This window comes from Kogia breviceps, chromosome 8, assembly GCF_026419965.1.
Source record: "Kogia breviceps isolate mKogBre1 chromosome 8, mKogBre1 haplotype 1, whole genome shotgun sequence".
Taxonomy (NCBI): domain Eukaryota; kingdom Metazoa; phylum Chordata; class Mammalia; order Artiodactyla; family Physeteridae; genus Kogia; species Kogia breviceps.
In genome coordinates this window covers 12,232,136-12,251,705 of record NC_081317.1, presented here as the reverse complement: position 1 = coordinate 12,251,705, position 19,570 = coordinate 12,232,136, and the positions used below count along the sequence as shown (strand labels likewise).

At 43.0% G+C, this 19,570-nt stretch overlaps 1 protein-coding gene and 1 long non-coding RNA gene across 4 annotated transcripts in view; one reads left to right on the top strand and one right to left on the bottom strand.

Moving 5' to 3' along the window:
- The first annotated feature begins 755 nt into the window (after positions 1–755).
- On the top strand, positions 756–4,762 carry LOC136794722 (uncharacterized). Of its 3 annotated transcripts, none has more exons than XR_010841867.1 (4): positions 756–973; positions 1,250–1,356; positions 2,941–2,976; positions 3,374–4,762. It is a non-coding gene; the product is annotated as an uncharacterized lncRNA (long non-coding RNA). The 3 variants fall into 3 exon arrangements; XR_010841866.1 differs by having other exon boundaries at positions 756–1,356; positions 3,374–3,573; positions 3,864–4,762; XR_010841865.1 differs by having other exon boundaries at positions 756–1,356.
- A 7,057-nt stretch (positions 4,763–11,819) lies between these two features.
- The window catches only part of OR1B1 (olfactory receptor family 1 subfamily B member 1), a 29,949-nt gene continuing 22,198 nt past the window's right edge, over positions 11,820–19,570 (bottom strand). The window contains 3 exon segments of the mRNA XM_059072372.1: positions 11,820–12,507; positions 12,509–12,542; positions 12,545–12,733. Of these exon segments, the coding sequence (XP_058928355.1) occupies positions 11,820–12,507; positions 12,509–12,542; positions 12,545–12,733 (911 nt within the window).

Genomic DNA, 19,570 nt, shown 5'->3' with positions numbered 1-19,570 from the left:
TTTAATCAAACACTAATCTGGGTGTGGCTGTGAAGGCATTTTGCAAACATGGTTAACACTACAGTCAGTTGACTTTTAGAAAAGGAGATAACCCTTGATAATGTGGCTGGGCCTCATCTAGTCAGTTGAAAGGCCTTAAGAACAAAGACTGAGGTTTCCGAGAGAAGAAGAATTTCTTTTTTTTTTTAATCTTAAAAATTGTAGTATAGTTGATTTGCAATGTTATGTTAGTTTCAGGTGTACAGCAAAGTGATTCAGTTATATATATATACATACATATATTTATTGTTTTTCAGATTCTTTTCCATTATAGGTTATTACATGATATTGAATATAGTTCCCTGTGCTATACAGTAGGTCCTAGTTGTTTATCTATTTTATATATAGTAGTGTGTATCAGTTAATCCCAAACTCCTAAATTCTGCTTCAAGACTACAGTATCAATGCCTACCTGAGTTTCCAGCCTGCCGGCTGGCCCTACAAATTCTAGACTTTCCAACCCTGACAATCGTGGGAGCAAACACCTAAAACTAAAGCTATTTATATCTTCATCTATATCTATCTCCCCCATATACATATGTACATACATAAACACACGTCCTGTTGTGCTAAGAGCCCTGAGCGGGTCACCCACTGTATCAGTCAGGGTTCTCCAGAGAAACAGAACTAATAGGTTCCTCTAGCCCATTCCAGCAGGAAGGAATTTATTAAAAGACATTGTGTAGCTCATGGAAACACTGGCTGGACCAGAGAATCGGGCTCAGAGGCTTCACGCCCAGGAACAGCAGCTATTGCTCCAGTGAGGTGTCTCTGCTGCAGCCATCGGACACAAGCATCTCAGATTGCACCTCGGCTGAAGAAACCCCACCACTGCTGCCCCTGAAAGCTGGCAGCTTCTACAGCCATGCTTGCCAGAAAATGGATTCATTCTGCATAATGCCTGCTTGCCCAGTTTTCTCTACTTAGAATTGAAGTCAGTTTTTTTTTTAATTTATTTTTGGCTGCATTGGGTCTTCATTGCTGCACGTGGGCTTTCTCTAGTTGCGGCGAACAGAGGCTTCTCTTCTTTGTGGTGCGCGGGCTTCTCATTGCGGTGGCTTCTCTTGTTGCGGAGCACGGGCTCTAAGCGTGCGGGCTTCAGTAGTTGTGGCGCGCAGGCTCAGTAGTTGTGGTACACTGGCTTAGTTGCTCCGCGGCATGTGGGATCTTCCCGGACCAGGGCTCGAACCCGTGTCCCCTGCATTGGCAGGTGGACTCTCAACCACCGCGCCACCAGGGAAGCCCTGAAGTCACTTTTATTTCACGTCTGATGCGTAGAGCCTAGCTCACACGCCTGCACTCCAGCTCCAAGAGAGGGTGAGTAAGTAAGCTTTCTGGCTTGTACCTTGGGGAGGAGGGACCCATAATGTGTGGGATATTCTCCATACACGGGAAGGGTGTTCAAATGGGCTGGGAAGCAGGGACGGTCCACCTCGGTGGATCTGAGTTTTTAGTTCTGTTCTGCCCTTGAGGGCCCTAGCCCTAGAACACTGCAAAGAACATCACAATGGCACAACTGTTGACCTGGCAGCATCTCAATATAACTGCAAGCAAAGAACTTAACAAGTGAAATTATGGAAGTACAGAAGAGCAGAGATGTGACACACAGTATACAGAATACGGCTATGATACAGAATGTACTTTTTTGTGTCTATTGACATCCATATTGCTGTGTGTATCAGCTGTTTTATATTCTTTATTGCTGTGTAAATATTTAAAGTATACCCCACTTGACTTATGTAGTCAATTGTCTGTGGACATTTGGGTTGTTTCTTTTCTTTTTCTTTCTTTTTTTTTTTTTTTTTTTTGACTATTGTGAATAAAGCTGCCTCTAGGGCTAATTTTAACCCTTACACAAGGGCTCTCTTTAAAAAATGTCATTTTTTTAAACACATATATTACAGGAAATGGTTCCTGTTCTCTATTTAAAATCCCCTGCTGTTCCTTCTTTTGCTTTATGGCCTGATGCAAAGAGAGAATGGATTCATGAGTGTGACTTGCCCCATTAGAGAAAGGGAAAGGGAATAAAGAAATATTTACTAAGAGCCGACTCTGTGGCATGCACTTTACCTGTCTATTTCATGAACTCTTACCAACAGCCTATGAGTAGATTTTCCTGTTTCATAAACAAGGAAACTAAGATGCAGAAAAATCAGGTTACTTGTCCAGAGTGGTATAACTAGAAAGTCATGGGAGGCAACAGTGAAATTCCAATGTGTGGTCAATTTCCATCACATGCCCCAAGGCTCAAGACCTCCATAACCAGGGTCCCAGGGGGTGGGGGATGGAGGGTGGAGGGTGCGGTGATGTGGTGGGCGTTGGTGATGGTAATATACTTCCAGATGATTCTGTTAATAAGCCTTGGATGGAGACCTCTGCACCCTGTTGGGCTGCCTCTTGGTCATTCATTTCCTCTTTAGATGAGTGACGTTTTCTTTCTTCTCCCCGTGACTCACTTTTCCCAGGATTGCTATCTCCTTTCTGATCTGTAACTTGGCCTCTGCACTCCATGATAATATTCACTGAAAACTGGTTCCCTGAAGTCTGAAAAGCTGTGCCCACGTATATCCCATCTGCTGCTGACTTCTCTCCTCCCTGCCTCTGGCCACGTTGGGTGAAGCTCCAACTCCGAGCTCCTCCCTCCCCCCACTACAGGGATACTCAAGGGCCTGCTCTTGTCTTGGTTCTCAGTTCTTGCCTCTGTAGGAGGGACTCAGGACAGATCCCGGTTTCTACTTCCTCCCCACTCACTCTATGAGGTGGAGAAGGGTGGCCGAGGGGTGTCGGGCAGTGTTTGTTTTGTTTTTTTTTAAACATTAAGCTGACCACTTTAACCATTTCAAAGTGTACTACTGAGTGGAATTTAGTGCATTCACAATGTTGTGCAATATTTACCTCCAGAACATTTTCATCGTTCCAAAGGAAACCCTGTACCCAGTAAGTAGTCACTCTCCGTTCCCTACTCTTCTGCCACCCCCACCCCACTGACAACTGTTCATCAGCTCCCTGTTTTTTTTTTTTTTTTTAATACAGCAGGTTTTTATTAGTTATCTGTTTCATACATATTATTATATACATGTCAATCCCAATCTCCCAATTCATCTCACCACCACCACCACCACCACCACCCCCCGCCGCTTCCCCGCCTTGGTGTCCATATGTTTGTTCTCTACATCTGTGTCTCTATTTCTGCCTTGCAAATCTGCTCCCTGTTTGACAGTGTTTTGAGCACTCACTACATGCCTGGCGTTGTGCTAATCCCATCATACACAGTATCTTATTAATTATCATGAAAGCAGCTCTGTGAAATTAGGGTTCTTCCTTGCGTTTCCAGATGAAATGATTGAGGCTCAGAAAGAAGAGATTTCTGTGCGGTCACGAAGCCTGTGAATATGGCAGAACCAGGACCAGAACCCAGAGCCAAGTGCTGTGTCCGACCCCTGCTAACTGAGGACCAAGATCTGAGGCCTTTCCTCTGATGAACGTGGCATAGGTCTGAGCGACGCCTAAACCCATATTCTTTGCATTCTGAAGGTCAGTGGTCACAAAAAATGCAGTAAGCACATGTTCAAATAAATGACTTATGGTTTAGGAATTTTCCAGGATCTGGGTTGCTCGCTTAAGGGAAGTAGCTCGGTGGCAAGATCCCAGATCACGTGACCCAAGACATTGTTGGTTGCCTTTGCAAATCTTGGGACGGCACACAAGGCAGCAGAATAAGAATAAATGGAGGGACTCCAAATGTGCCCCAGGCTGAGGGGCTCCATGAAGGGAAAGGCTCTAAAAAGTGCCTGATGCCTAGTTCTTGTCTGTTGGTCACTTAGGAATCTCTCTTCAAGAGCTTGGGCTCCTGGTTCCCAGGACAATGTAGATTGACTTCTCCTGTGGTTCCGGAAATGGAAGAAGAAATTGCAATCTCCTTGTGCACAAAAGGAATGGGGGGCTTTATTCGATTTAACAAAAAAGTTATAATGGACACGTAATCAACATTTTCCTGGCCTCTGTGCTGTTAAGGCAGATTCTTTTTGGATACTCATACCTATATCCTACCAAACATATTAAAATGCATTCACATACCACATCTAATATAATTTACATAAGTATAGTTTTCATATATGGGTTTTAATTGACTGGTTAACATATTACATTTTATAGACATTTAAACATTTATAATTTCAATTTTACCATTTTATTTTAGCATCTTGGACAATACATTATTTTTTCTAAGTTGCAACTAAAATTCCATAAGCCCTTCAAGTCGGGCACTGTGCCCACGGGTTTACTGACTACCCCGGTTTGTGGGCCTCTCTGGATAGTCCTGCAGCAACATTGTTGGGTAACATTCTTCTCACTGGTCTGAATCTGACCATCCTTATCATTCAACCAGGCAGAGGGTTCCCTTTTCTTCACATCCTTGATGATACTTGTTTCTTGTCTTTTTGATCACAGGCACTCTGACAAGGCATGAGGTGGTATCTCATTGTGGTTTTGATTTGCATTTCCCTGCTACTTAGTGATGCTGAGCTATCTTCTCATGTGCCTGTTGGCCATCTGGATGCCTTCTTTGGGAAAGTGTCTATTCACGTCCTCTGCCCATTTTTCTGAACTTCATATGAATGGCATCATATTATATGTACTCTTTTGTTTCTTGTTTTCTTTGCTCAGTGTAATGTCTTGTAAGATTACCCACGTTGTTGTGTTATCAGTAGTTTGCTCTTTTAAAATCCTGGGTAGCATTCCACTATGTAAATACACAGCGGTTTGTTTATCCTCTTATTTGCTGATGAACATTCAGATTGCTTTTAGTTTTGGCTATTATGAACACAACTATTATGAACATTTGATACAAGTCATTTGTGGATATATGGCTTCATTCCTTTTGGATAAATATTTGGAATAGATTTTCTGAATCATGATAGATACATGTTCACCTTTATGAGAAACTGCTAAATAGTTTTCCAAAGTGGTTGTACTTTGTTGCACTCCCACCAGCAAAGTATGAGAGTTCTCGTGGCTGTACATTTCTGGCAACACTTGGTTATTATAAGTCATCTTAATTCTAGCCATACTGGGGACTTCCCTGGTGGCGCAGTTGTTAGGAATCCGCCTGCCAATGCAGGGGACACTGGTTTGATCCCTGGTCTGGGAAGATCCCACATGCCACGGAGCAACTAAGCCCGGGTGCCACGACTACTGAGCCCACTAGCCACAGCTGCTGAAGCCCGTGCTCCACAATAAGAGAAGCCACTGCAATGAGAAGCCTGCACACCTCAACGAAGAGTAGCCCCCACTCGCCACAACTAGAGAACGCCCGTGCACAGCAATGAACACCCAGTGCAGCCAAAAGTAAAAATAAATAAATAAAATAAATTCTAGCCATTCTCCTGGTGGGTATTAATTAAAACTGTGGTTTTAATGTTCATTTTCCTGATGACTAATGGTGTTGGGGATGGTTGGTTATTTGCTTCTTTTACGATGTCTGGTCAAGTTTTTTACCCACTTTTTATTAGGTTGTTTGTCTTCTAATGACAAGCTATAGGGGTTGCAAATATTTCCCCCTCATCTGTGGTTTGCCTTTTCATTTTCTTAATATAATTTTGAAGCACATATATTTTAAAACATTTGGATAAAATCCAACTTACCATTTTTTCCCCTTATGGTTAGTGTTTATTCTTTTCCTAGCCAAGAAATTTTGCTTACTGCAAAGTCACAAAGATATTCTCCAATTTTTTTTCTAGAAGCATTATAGATTTTGTTGAAATTCCATTTTAACTAACTTTTGTGTATCATGTGAGGGTCAAGGTTTATTTTTTGCACTTAGACATATGGTTGCTACAGCAACATTTGTTGAATAAACTGTTCTTTCCCCTACTGAATTGCACTGGCACCTTTGTAAATAGTTAAGCCACTGCATGTGTGTGGGTCTATTTCTGGACTCTGCTATGTTTCACTGATTTATTTATCCTTATTACAAGACCACACTGGCTTGTAGTTTTTAATAAGTCTTGAAATTGTTTAGTGCAAGTTCTCCAACTTTGTTTTTCTTTTTAAGATTATTTTTTGCTTTTTGTAGGTCCCTTCCATTTCCATCTGAATCTTAGAATCACCTTGTCCATGTCTATAAAAACACCTGCTAGGCTTTTGACAGGGACGGTGTTGAATCTACAGTTCAAGTTGGGAAGAACTGACATCTTAATATTGAGCCCTGCAATTCAGGATCTTGCTGGAGCTATTCATTTATTTTGATCTTCTTTAATTTCTTTCACACTGTTTTGTAGTTTTCAGTGTGCAGGTCTTGCATGATTTTGTTAAATTCATTCAGAAGTATTTAAAGGTTTTGGATGTTATAGTAAATAGAATTGTTTTTTAAATTTAATTTGGCTTGGATTTTTTTCCTATGCATATATGGGTTTTTTTTGGTAGGAGTTTATTAATTAATTTATTTATTTTTGCTGTGTTGGGTCTTCGTTTCTGTGCAAGGGCTTTCTCTAGTTGTGGCAAGCAGGGGCCACTCTTCATCGCGGTGCGTGGGCCTTTCACTATCGTGGCCTCTCTCGTTGTGGAGGACAGGCTCCGGACGCACAGGCCCAGCGGCCATGGCTCACGGGCCCAGCCGCTCCGCAGCATGTGGGATCTTCCCAGACCGGGGCACGAACCCGTGTCCCCTGCACTAGCAGGCAGACTCTCAACAACTGCGCCACCAGGGAAGCCCCTGCATATATGTTTTATTCATGACAAAGGTGATACTACAGAGTAGTGGTAAGAAGACGGTATTTTTTATAAGTGATACTGGGGCAAATATACAATTGTATATTCATATGTCAAAAATGAAACTTTTCCCCTACCTTATACCACATCCAAACAATAAACCCATGTCGATTGCAGATCTAACCAGGACAGGTAAATCAATACAGCTTTGAATTAGAAAAGCTATCTTAAATATAATATCGAAAACATTAACCACAATACACATACATATACAACGGAATATTACTCAGCCATATAAAGGAATGAAATTGGGTCATTTGTAGAGACGTGGATGACCCTAGGGACTGTCATACAGAGTGAAGTAAGTCAGAAAGAGAAAAACAAATATCGTATGTTAACGCATATATGGGGAATCTAGAAAAATGGTACAGATGAACCAGTCTGCATGGCAGAAATAGAGACACAGATGTAAAGAACAGATGTATGGACACCAAAGGGGGAAAGCGGGGTGATGGGGGTGATGGTGGTGGGATGAATTGGGAGATTGGGATTGACGTATATACACTAATATGTATAAAATAGATAACTAATAACCTGCTGTATAAAAAATAAATTAATTTTAAAAGATTTTTAAAAAACAAGGATTGATGAATTGGACTGCATTAAAATTCAGAATTTCTGTCTGTCAAACGACACCATTAAGAGAATGAAAAGGTATGGCTTGATTTTTTTTCCTAGTATATAGCAATACAATTGATTTTTGGATCCTATAATCTTGCTAAATTCATATATTGGTTTTAGGAGATATTTTTGCAGATTTCTTAGGCCTTTCCACGTAGCTAATAGTGTTATCCTCACATAGAAACAATTTTACTTCTTTCTCTTCAATATATTTGCCTTTTACTTCTTTTTCTTGCCATGTTGCATTACTAGAACTTCCAGTACAATATTTAATAGAGTTGGCAAATGATGGCATCCTTCCCTTGTTCCCAGCTTAGAGTGATGGCATTTAGTCTTTTACCATTAAGTGTGATGTTAGCAGTAAGTATTTTGTGGAATGACTGTGATCAGTTGGAGGAACTTCCCTTCTATTCTGTGCTCACTGAGAATTCGCTTTTATTGTTTGTTTGGGGTTTTTTTTGTCAAATGCTTTTTCAGCATCTGTTGAGATGATCATGTTTTTGTTTGTTTGTTTACTCTGTTGATATGGTGAATTACGTTGGTTGATTTTTTGAATGCTAACTCAACTTTGCATTCCTAGGGTCACCCTTGGTCATGAGGTCATATCCTTTTTATATAGTATTGGATTGCATTTGATAATATTTTAAATGGATTTTGTGTCTATATTCATAATAGATATTGGTCTGCAGATTTCTTTTTTTTTTTTTTTTTTTTTTTTTTGTGGTATGCGGGCCTCTCACTGCTGTGGCCTCTCCCGTTGCGGGGCACAGGCTCCGGACGCGCAGGCCCAGCGGCCATGGCTCACGGGCCCAGCCGCTCCGCGGCACGTGGGATCTTCCCGGACGGGGGCACGAACCCGCATCCCCTGCATTGGCAGGCGGACTCTCAACCACTGCGCCACCAGGGAAGCCCTGCAGATTTCTTTTCTTGTAATATTTTTGGTTTTTAAAATCAGGGTAATAATACTGGTCTCACGAAAATGGATTGGGAAGTGGTCACATCTTTATTTTCTGAAAAATTTTATGTGAAGTAGGCATTATTTATTCTTTAAGTGTTTCATAGAGTTTACCAAAAAAGCCTTCTAAGCTTGGAAGTTTTGCTTTGGAGAAGTTTTACATGATGTACATTTAAAAGAGATACAAAGTTATTTAGATTTTACACTTTTTTCTTGAGTTTGTTTTCGTAATTTGTGTCCTTCAAGGGATTTATCCATATGTAGGTTGAATTCATCAGCATAAAGTTGTTCATAATATTCCTTTATTGTACTTTTTTTTTGCGGGCCTCTCACTGCTGTGGCCTCTCCCGTTGCGGAGCACAGGCTCCGGACGCGCAGGCCCTGCGGGCATGGCTCATGGGCCCAGCCGCTCCGCGGCACATGGGATCTTCCCAGACCGGGGCACGAACCCGTGTCCCCTGCATCGGCAGGCGGATTCTCAACCACTGCGCCACCAGGGAAGCCCCTTTATTGTACTTTTAATATCTGTGGGATATGTAGTGATGTCCCCCTCTGTCATTCTGGATGTTGACATATTAGCTTTTTGCTTGAGTTTTAGCCACCTTGCCTTGTATAATGTGGAGGGTGTTCTTAAGAGAAGAGCTAATTAAATATGAATCTCACCCAGAGGGAGGTGGGGAGGTGGGGGGGTGAATTGGGAGATTGGGATTGACATATATACACTAACATGTATAAACAGATAACTAATAAGAACCTGCTGCATAAAAAAATAAAAAATATTTTAAAAAAATGAAACTCATCCAGTGTGTCCTTGTTTGCAAGATTAATTTCTCTCCATTTTCAACCTGCTTTTGTTTACATTCCAAAGCCTTCAAACAAAGATTTTTTCCCCCCGTTTCCTTCTGAGTAATTTATAACTATTAATAATATAATATATAATTATATTTTAATAATAATGACATTATTATTAATATGGAAGGGTCAGTCTGAGACAAGCTGCTTTGCCATTACTGGGATAAGAGTGCTAACATTTTGCTATATATGTTCTGGTGGTCCTGCCCGTTCTTTGTTCCTTTTTCTCTCTCTCCTTGTCTTCATTTCAATTAATTATTTTTTATTATTTAATTTTGCCCATCTGTTAGCTTATGAGTTCTATATTTTAAACTATTCCCTTAGTGCTTACCTTAGACATTACAATGTACATCCTTTACTTATTAAAGTCCCATATATAATATTTTTTTATACCATATCCTGGTAAATGCAAGAACCCTAGAATATTTGAACTCCATTTCCTTTCCTCTTGCCTTTTAAGCTCTAGTTGTAAGGTATTTTAATTCAACATGTATTTTAAACTTCATAAGACATCCTTACTACTGAGTTAAACAGGCAATATCCCTTTCAAGTTACGTATATTTTTACTCTTTATGTGGCGTCTTATTTCTTCCTGCACTTTGTGCTTCCTTCTGGGATCAATTTCCTTCACCCTTCAGTGTTTCCTTTTAGTGTGGGACTTCTAGCAATATATGATTATGCTTTTCTTTTCACTGATTACTCACTCCGCTCTGAATATGCTGTAGCTACACCCTCACTGGTATCTATAAGGGGGAAGGTCTCTCGAATTTTTGTTTTAGCTATTCTTTTTTTTTTTTTTTCGTTACGCGGGCCTCTCACTGTCGTGGCCTCTCCCGTTGCGGAGCACAGGCTCCGGACGCGCAGGCTCAGCGGCCATGGCTCACGGGCCCAGCCGCTCCGCGGCACGTGGGATCCTCCCGGACCGGGGCACGAACTCGTGTCCCCTGCATCGGCAGGCGGACTCTCAACCACTGCACCACCAGGGAAGCCCACTCCCATGTTTATTACAGCGTTATGCACAATAGCCAAGATGTGGAAACAACCTAAGTGTCAATCAATGGGTGAACGGATAGAGAAAATGTGGTACATATATACAATGGAATATTATTCAGCCCTGTGAAAGAAGGAAATCCTGCCGTTTGTGACAACATGGATGAACGTTGAAGGCATTATGCCACGTGAGATAAATCAGACAGAGAAAGACATGTATGATACCACTTATATGTGGAATCTAAAGAAGCTAAACTCACAAAAGCAGAAAGTACCAGGGGCTGGGGGCGGGGGTGGAATTGGGGAGATGTTGTTTAAGGGTACAAACTTACAACTAGTAGATAAATAAGTCTTGGATATAATGCACAGCAGAGTAATTACAGACAACAATACTGTATTATAAATTTCAAATTTTCTAAGAGACTAGATCTTAATTGTTCCCACCACAAAAAAGAAATGATGATTATACGATGTGATAGAGGGGTTAGCTAATGCTATGCTGGTAATCAAATTGCAATATAAAAATGTATCAAATCAACACGTTGTACACCTTAAACTTATGTGTTATATGTCAATTATATGTCAATTAAAAATGTTTTGGGGCTTCCCTGGTGGCGCAGGGGTTGAGAGTCCGCCTGCCGATGCAGGGGACACGGGTTCGTGCCCCGGTCCGGGAAGATCCCACATGCCGTGGAGCGGCTGGGCCCATGAGCCATGGCCGCTGAGCCTGCGTGTCTGGAGGCTGTGCTCTGCAATGGGAGAGGCCACAACAGTGAGAGGCCCACGTATCGGAAAAAAAACAAACAAAAAAATTTAATTATTTTTGTAAATCTCTTGAGATAACAAAATAGAGGCCAATGTCCAGCTCCCCCAAAACTAAGCACAACCAAATTGTTTTCTCTATTGTTGAAATAGTTCACTGTTCCTTGTTTTATGCAGCAAAGTATTTAGCTTGCATTTTCTCCATATGTTTTACTTGAAAAAATGTAAATTAAAATTAACTGAAAATATATAAAATAGAATTCACATGCATCAGAATAAGATGCTCACACTATGGGAGGTCCATGGAAACAGGGACTCACATGGGGAATAGCAGAATCATGGCCCCCATTTCACACTCACTTCCGGGCATATATTTGCTCATTTAATGAAAAAGGTAGGAAATTGCCATCTCTATTTACTTAAAGTTCTCTTCCACTAACTTTCTCATATACACTCCCCACAAGCCAGCTCACCAAGTTAAATGTGATTATAATTAACTTCCCTGTCTCCACTTTAGTTCGGATTTCACAATTGTATTCTCATATTTCTTCAACTGGAATTAAACATCCCAGGCCTAATGACTCATTTCTATCCTCTGAAGATAAAGGGCCAGAGGGCAGGTTCTAGGGGCTTGCTGATGAGGAAGCTCTGAGCACGTGTGGCATGAAAGTAGAAAGTTGTCACAGCTGTCAGAGCACCACATCAAAAAGAGCTAAGACTGGAGTTCCATAAACTGTCCAGGCCATCTCTCCCCCTCAACTCCAAAACCAGGCCTGCTCAAATCTGCCCATTTCTTTCCTCGTCTAACCAACATGGTTTTTAGACAGGATAATCAGGAGCCCACCCTCCCTCCTCTAAGAAGCCTATGGAGTGCACTCTTGACATCCTTGTTGTGGACGCTGTACACAAAAGGGTTGGCCAAAGGCATAATGGCCGTGTACATCACAGCAGCCACCATGTCCTGATCCCAAGAGTTCTGGGAAGGAGGCTGGAAGTAGACCCAAATGATAGTGCAATAGAGAAAGCCAACCATGGTGAGATGGGATATGCAGGTGGAGACTGCATGGCAGCAACCAGCCACTGAGGGCAATCGTAGGATGGTGGCCCCAGTGCAGACGTAGGATAGTACAATGAGGGCACAGGGGCCCAGCATGAGGAAGCCCTCCTCCAAAAATACAGCCGGTTCATTGGGATGGATGTCAGAGCAAGGGGCTCATATGAGAAGTGGTCGGTGGTCACAGAAGAAGTGGGGAAGGCAAACGTTGCCCTTGTCATCCCCAGCCCAGTAGAGAGGCAAGAGGAGTCCCACGTGCAGCATGGTGCGCACCACGGACACCATCCAGCAAAAGGCCAGGAAGTGGGCACAGAGTTGGCGGTTCATCACCAAATGGTAGTGCAGAGGGTCACAGATGGCCACGCAGTGATCCAGAGCCATGACAGAAATAACAAGGGTGTCTGTAACTCCAGCTGCATAGAAGAAGCAGAACTGGGCCAGGCAGCGGGCAGCAGGAATGGCTGTCATGAGTGACCAGATGGGCCAGCAGCTGGGGCAGGAGTCCCGGGAGATGAGCAGCGCAAGAGTACTGTTTCCCATCATGGCGGTCAGGTAAATAGCCAGGAACAGGAGAAAGAGGACACTGGGGGGCACTCTAGCTCTGGAGAACCCAAGAAGCAAAAAGATGGGAGAATGTGAAGCATTAGGGGCACAGCCCTTGTTGAGTGACAATGAGCCTCCTGAAAGAGAGTCTGAATCAAAAAGCAAGTCATGGGTCCTAGGTTAGGACTCATAACAATTCTAGTTAGTTTATTTATTTTCTTCAAGCTCCTTAAAGACTTAAATTCCACGGAGCACTACGGCCCTTCCTCTAAGTCTATGACTTCACTCCCTGAATTTGTCATAGCGTTTTCTCCTTTCTGTTATTTCCTCCCTGGCTCTGGATCACTACGTGGCCATCTGTGACCCTCTGCACTACCATTCGGTGATGAATCTCTTCCTTTCCATCCACTTTAATGGGTTCTTTTATGTAATCCATATACCCTGATAAAGTCCCTCATACAGATATAAACCCTTCATTCAATATTTTGTTTTCATCTAACCACTGTTTATCTCCTTCCGGTGGCAAACGTCATGAAAAAATTCCTATACTCACTGTGTTTAGCTCCTCATCTTCTATTCACACTTCATCCCGCTGTGGTCCTCATGATTTATTCCATCTGAACCTGTAAGGAACATAATGTATCATTTAATACATAACATATAAAGAAATGGCTCTTTATTTTTTATTTTTTAATTTTTTTGCAGTACGCGGGCCTCTCACTGTCGTGGCCTCTCCCGTTGCGGAGCACAGGCTCCGGACACGCAGGCTCAGCGGCCATGGCTCACGGGCCCAGCCGCTCCGCGGCATGTGGGATCTTCCCGGACCGGGGCACGAACCTGTGTCCCCTGCATCGGCAGGCAGACTCTCAACCACTGCACCACCAGGGAAGCCCAGAAATGGCTCTTTATAAGTAGCTGGTCTTTGTAGTGAAATTGCTTCTGGTTGTCATGAAATAATTTGTTTTTCCTTTTTGTTTTTGTTGGTTAACAGCGTCATCATTTTCGTCCCTTTGATTGACAAAACCGAACACTTGTGGAATCTCTCTTTCATCTCCCCATATTCAATCACCCCCTGACTTCTTTTCCCTTATATCCATCCTTTGCTCTCAGTCCTCTAACACTATTTAAGCTTCAGCATCTCTGACCAGTTCTCATTTCATAGCCTAATTACTAGTTTCCTTACTTATCTCCCCTGATAGATCTACTGTACTTATGACAGAATAAAATTTCCAACATGTATTTCCCCATTTAAAGAGTCAGCACCTTCAGAAAAAAATCCAAATAGCTTGAACTGACTTGAAAACAACTTTTGTTGTTAGTACTTAACCTATCTAACCAGTCTCATGCTGAGTCACCTACCCAGTATTTTTTAAACTAGCCAGATTTTTCTTAGTTTTCTGAACATGCTAAGCTCTCACGTTCCCATCGCTCTTCACATGCTACTTTGAGAACTTCAACTTCCTGAAATGGGAGGTCTAAATAACATTTTCCCATTCAACACAGATAGGAATTTAGAAAAAATATAATAATGCTCCTTTTATTTTTTTTTTTGTGGTACGTGGGCCTCTCACTGCTGTGGCCTCTCCTATTGCAGAGCACAGGCTCCAGACAAACAGGCTCAGCAGCCATGGCTCATGGGCCCAGCCACTCCGTGGCATGTGGGATCTTCCCGGGCCGGGTCACAAACCTGTGTCCCCTGCATCGGCAGGCGGACTCTCAACCACTTCGCCACCAGGGAAGCCCAATAATGCTCCTTTTAAATGCATAACTGAGCTTTCAAGAATGTTAGGGATAAAATAGGTAACAAATGAGGACCTACCATAGAGCATAGGGAAATATACTCAATATTTTGTTGTGTAAAACACAACACTGTAAATCAACTATACTTCAAATAAGAAAAAGACTGTTAGGGAAGTGCAAGGGTTGATAATCAAGATGAAATTATGAAAAACTAATATCTAAACTATCTATGATGATGTAGATGGTGGTGGTAACAGGTAAGGGGGAGGTGGCCCAGTATCAGTCTTTGGAGGCCAGAGGCCAAAGTATTAGCCCCCCATGTGGAACAGGACATGGGTGCTTAGGCCTAAATTCAGAACATTCAAAAGATTAAACTTTCAGTGACTGAATATACACACCACTGGCTATGGTTTAAAGAAAACTCATATCTCTCTACCTGCACTACATGGAGGTGAAAATGTCTTCTGTGGGACTGCATTATGGGTCTGTACAGCACATAAAATGGATAAAGTTGATGTACAAAACACAAATGATCCTAAAACCTGCAAACTGACAGACTAACATAAAAATCATTCTTGACTGGTAAAACTTTTGGGGTATATTATAGAAGCAAACACAAAACTTCTCCTCAAACAATTGCAGATGTCACACTGTATAGGAATCCCACAAATAAAAACCAACCAAAAAGATGAGCTCACAATTCAAAATTACAAAACACACAAAAAAATTCATTATGAAGACAATCAGCAATCAACAAATAATAGGATTATCTCCCTCTAAACATCATAAATAACAAATCTGTTAGGAATTATAAGTTATGTTTAAAATACTTTGCATCTAAAAGAGTAATTAAAGACTATAAGAAACAAGATATTATAAAAATAAAATATGGAGATAGCCTCATCCACCAGAGGGAAGACAGCAGAAGCAAGAAAAACTACAGAAGCAAGAAGACAGCAGAAGCAAGAACAACAATCCTGCAGCCTGTGGAAAAACCCACATTCACAGAAAGATAGACAAGATGAAAGCAGAGGGCTACGTACCAGAAGAAGGAACAAGATAAACCCCCCAAAACAACTAAATGAAGTGCAGATAGGCAACCTTCCGGAAAAAGAATTCAGAATACTGATAGTGAAGATGATCCAGGACCTTGGAAAAAGAATGGAGGCAAAGATTAAGAGCATGCAAGAAATGTTTAACAGAGACCTAGAAGAATTAAAGAACAAATAAACAGAGATGAACAATACAATAACTGAAATGAAGAATACACTACAAGGAATAAATAGCAGAATAGAGGAGGCAGAAGAATGGATAAGTGACCTGGAAGACAGAATGGTGGAATTCACTGCTGCAGGACAGAATAAAGAAAAAAGAATGAAAAGAAATGAAGACAGCCTAGGAGACCTCTGGGACAACATTAAATGCAACAATGTTCACGTTATAGGGGTCCCAGAAGGAGAAGAGAGAGTGAAGGGACCCAAGAAAATATTTGAAGCAATTATAGTCGAAAAATTCCCTTACATGGGAAAGGAAATAGCCACCCAAGCCCAGGACGTGTAGAGAGTCCCATACAGGATAAACCCAAGGAGAAACACGCTGAGACACATAGTAATCAAACTGGCAAAAATTAAAGACAAAGAAAAATTATTGAAAGCAGCAAGGGAAAAATGACAAATAACATACAAGGGAGACGGCTTAAAGATGGCGGAAGAGTAAGACGCGGAGATCTTCCTCCTCACAGAGACATCAGAAATACATCTACACGTGGAACTGCTCCTATAGAACACCCACCGAACGCTGGCAGAAGGCCTCAGACTTCCCAAAAGGCAAGAAACTCCCCACATACCTGGGTAGGGCAAAAGAAAAAAGAATAAACAGAGACAAAGAATAGGGACGGGACCTGCACCAGTGGGAGGGAGCCGTGAAGGAGGAAAGACTCCCACACACTAGAAGCCCCTTCGCGGGCGGAGACTGCGGGTGGCGGAGGGGGAAGCTCCGGGGCCGCGGAGGAGAGCGCAGCCACAGGGTGCGGAGGGCAAAGCAGAGAGATTCCCGCAGAGGATCGGTGCCGACCGGCACTCACCAGCCCGAGAGGCTTGTCTGCTCACCGGCCGGAGCGGGCGGGGGCCGGGAGCTGAGGCTCGGGCTTCAGTCGGATCCCAGGGAAAGGTCTGGAGTGGGCAGAGTGAAGACAGCTTGAAGGGGGCTAGTGCGCCACGGCTGGCCGGGAGGGAGTCTGGTTGAAGTCTGGAGCTGCCGAAGAGGCAAGAGACCTTTTCTTCCCTCTTTGTTTCCTGGGCGCGAGGAGAGGGGATTAAGCGCGCCGCTTAAAGGAGCCCCAGAAACGGGCACGGAGCTGCCGAAGAGACAAGAGACTTTTTCTTGCCTGCTTGCTTCCTCGGGCGCGAGGAGAGGGGATTAAGAGCACCGCGTTAAAGGAGCTCCAGAAACGGGCGCGGAGCTGCCGAAGAGACAAGAGACTTCTTCTTGCCTGTTTGCTTCCTCGGGCGCGAGGAGAGGGGATTAAGAGCACCGCGTTAAAGGAGCTCCAGAAACGGGCGCGAGCCGCGGCTGTCAGCACGGACAGTAGAGACGGGTGTCGGACGCTAAGGTTGCTGCTGCCGCCACCAAGAGGCCTGTGTGCGAGCACAGGTCACTCTCCACACTGGCCCTCCTGGGAGCCCGTGCAGCCCGCCACTGCCAGGGTCCCGGGATTCAGGGACAGCTTCCCCGGGAGAACGCGCGGCGCGCCTTCGGCCTGTGCAGCGTCACGTCGGCCTCTGCCGCCGCGGACTCGCCCCGCACCTGCGCCCCTCCCTCCCCCCGGCCTGAGTGAGCTGGAGCCCCTGAATCAACTGCTCCTTTAACATCGTCCTGTCTGAGCGAAGGGCAGACGCCCTCGGACGACCTATACGCAGAGGCGGGGCCAAGTCCAAAGCTGAACCCCAGGAGCTGTGCGAACAAAGAGGAGAGGGGGAGGTCTCTCCCAGCAGCCTCAGAAACGGCGGATTAAAGCTCCACAATAAACTTGAAGTGCCCTGCATCTGTGGAAAACCTGAATAGACAACGAATCATCCCAAGTTGAGGAGGTGGACTTTGGGAGCAAGATATACTATTATTTTCCCCTTTTTTTCTTTTTGTGAGTGTGTATGTGTGTGCTGCTGTGTGAGATTTTGTCTGTATAGCTTTGCTTTCACCATTTGTCCTAGGGTTAGACCTACCCGTTTTTCTGGGTTTTTTTAAATAGAAATTTTTCTTCCTAATAATTATTTTTTATTTTAATAACTATACTTTATCCTACTTTATTTTGTCTTCTCCCTTTCTTTCTTCCTTTCTTCCTTCCTTTCTTCCCTCCTTCCCTTTCTTCCTTCCTTCCTCCCTTCTTTCTTCCCTTCCTTCCTCCCTTCCTCTCTTCCTTCCTCCCTTTCTTGCTCTCCACCTTCCTTCCTTTCTTGCTTTCTTCCTTCCTTCATTTCTTCCTTCCTTCCCTCCCTCCTCCCTTCCTTCTTTCCTTCCTTCCTTTTCTTTCCTTTCTATTTTTTTCTCCCTTTTATTTTGAGCCGTGTGGGTTAAAGGCTCTTGACACCCCAGCCAGGCACCAGGGCTGTGTCTCTGAGGTGGGAGAACCAACCTCAAGACACTAGTCCACAAGAGACCTCCCAGCTCCACGCAATATCAAATGGCGAAAATCTCCCAGAGATCTCCATCTCAACACCAAGACCCAGCTTCACTCAAGGACCAGCAACGAACAGTGCTGGACACCCTATCCCCAACAAAGAGCAAGACAGGTCTACAGCCCCATCCATTAGCAGAGAGGCTGCCTAAAATCATAATAAGGCTACCAACATCCCCAAACACACCACCAGACGTGGACCTGCCCACCAGAAAGACAAGATCCAGCCTCATCCACCAGAACAGAGGCACTAGTCCCCCCAACCAGGGAACCTACTCAACCCACTGAACCAACCTTAGCCACTGGGGACAGCCACCAAAAACAACAGGAACTACAAACCTGCAGCGTGCAAAGAGGAGACCCCAAACACAGTAAGATAAGCGAAATGAGAAGACAGAAAAACACACAGCAGATGAAGGAGCAAGATAAAAACACACCAGACCTAACAAATGAAGAGGAAATAGGCAGTCTACCTGAAAAAGAATTCAGAATAATGATAGTAAAGATGATTCAAAATCTTGGAAATAGAATAGACAAATTGCAAGAAACAGTTAACAAGGACCTAGAAGAAATAAAGAGGAAGCAAGCATTGATGAACAACACAATAAATGAAATGAAAAATTCTCTAGCTGGGATCAATAGCAGAATAACTGAGGCAGAAGGACGGATAAGTGACCTGGAAGATAAAATAGTGGAAATAACTACTGCAGAGCAGAAGAAAGAAAAAAGAATGAAAAGATCTGAGGACAGTCTCAGAGACCTCTGGGACAACATCAAACGCACCAACATTCGAATTATAGGGGTCCCAGAAGAAGAAGAGAAAAAGAAAGGGACTGAGAAAATATTTGAAGAGATTATAGTTGAAAACTTCCCTAATATAGGAAAGGAAATAGTCAATCAAGTCCAGGAAGCAGAGAGTCCCATACAGGATAAACCCAAGGAGAAACACGCCAAAACACATAATAATCAAACTGTCAAAAATTAAATACAAAGAAAACATATTAAAAGCAGCAAGGGAAAAACAACAAATAACACACAAGGGAATCCCCATAAGGTTAACATCTGATCTTTCAGCAGAAACTCTACAAGCCAGAAGGGAGTGGCAGGACATATTTAAAGTGATGAAGGAAAAAAACCTACAACCAAGATTACTCTACCCAGCAAGGATCTCATTCAGATTTGATGGAGAAATTAAAACCTTTACAGACAAGCAAAAGCTGAGAGAGTTCAGCACCACCAAACCAGCTCTACAACAAATGCTAAAGGAACTTCTCTAGGCAAGAAACACAAGAGAAGGAAAAGACCTATAAGAACAACCCGAAACAATTAAGTAAATGGTAATAGGAACATACATATCGATAATTACCTTAAATGTAAATGGATTAAATGCTCCCACCAAAAGACACAGACTGGCTGAATGGATACAAAAACAAGACCCATATATATGCTGTCTACAAGAGACCCACTTCAAACCTAGGGACACATACAGACTGAAAGTAAGGGGATGTAAAAAGATACTCCATGCAAATGGAATCAGAAGAAAGGTGGAGTAGCAATTCTCATATCAGACAAA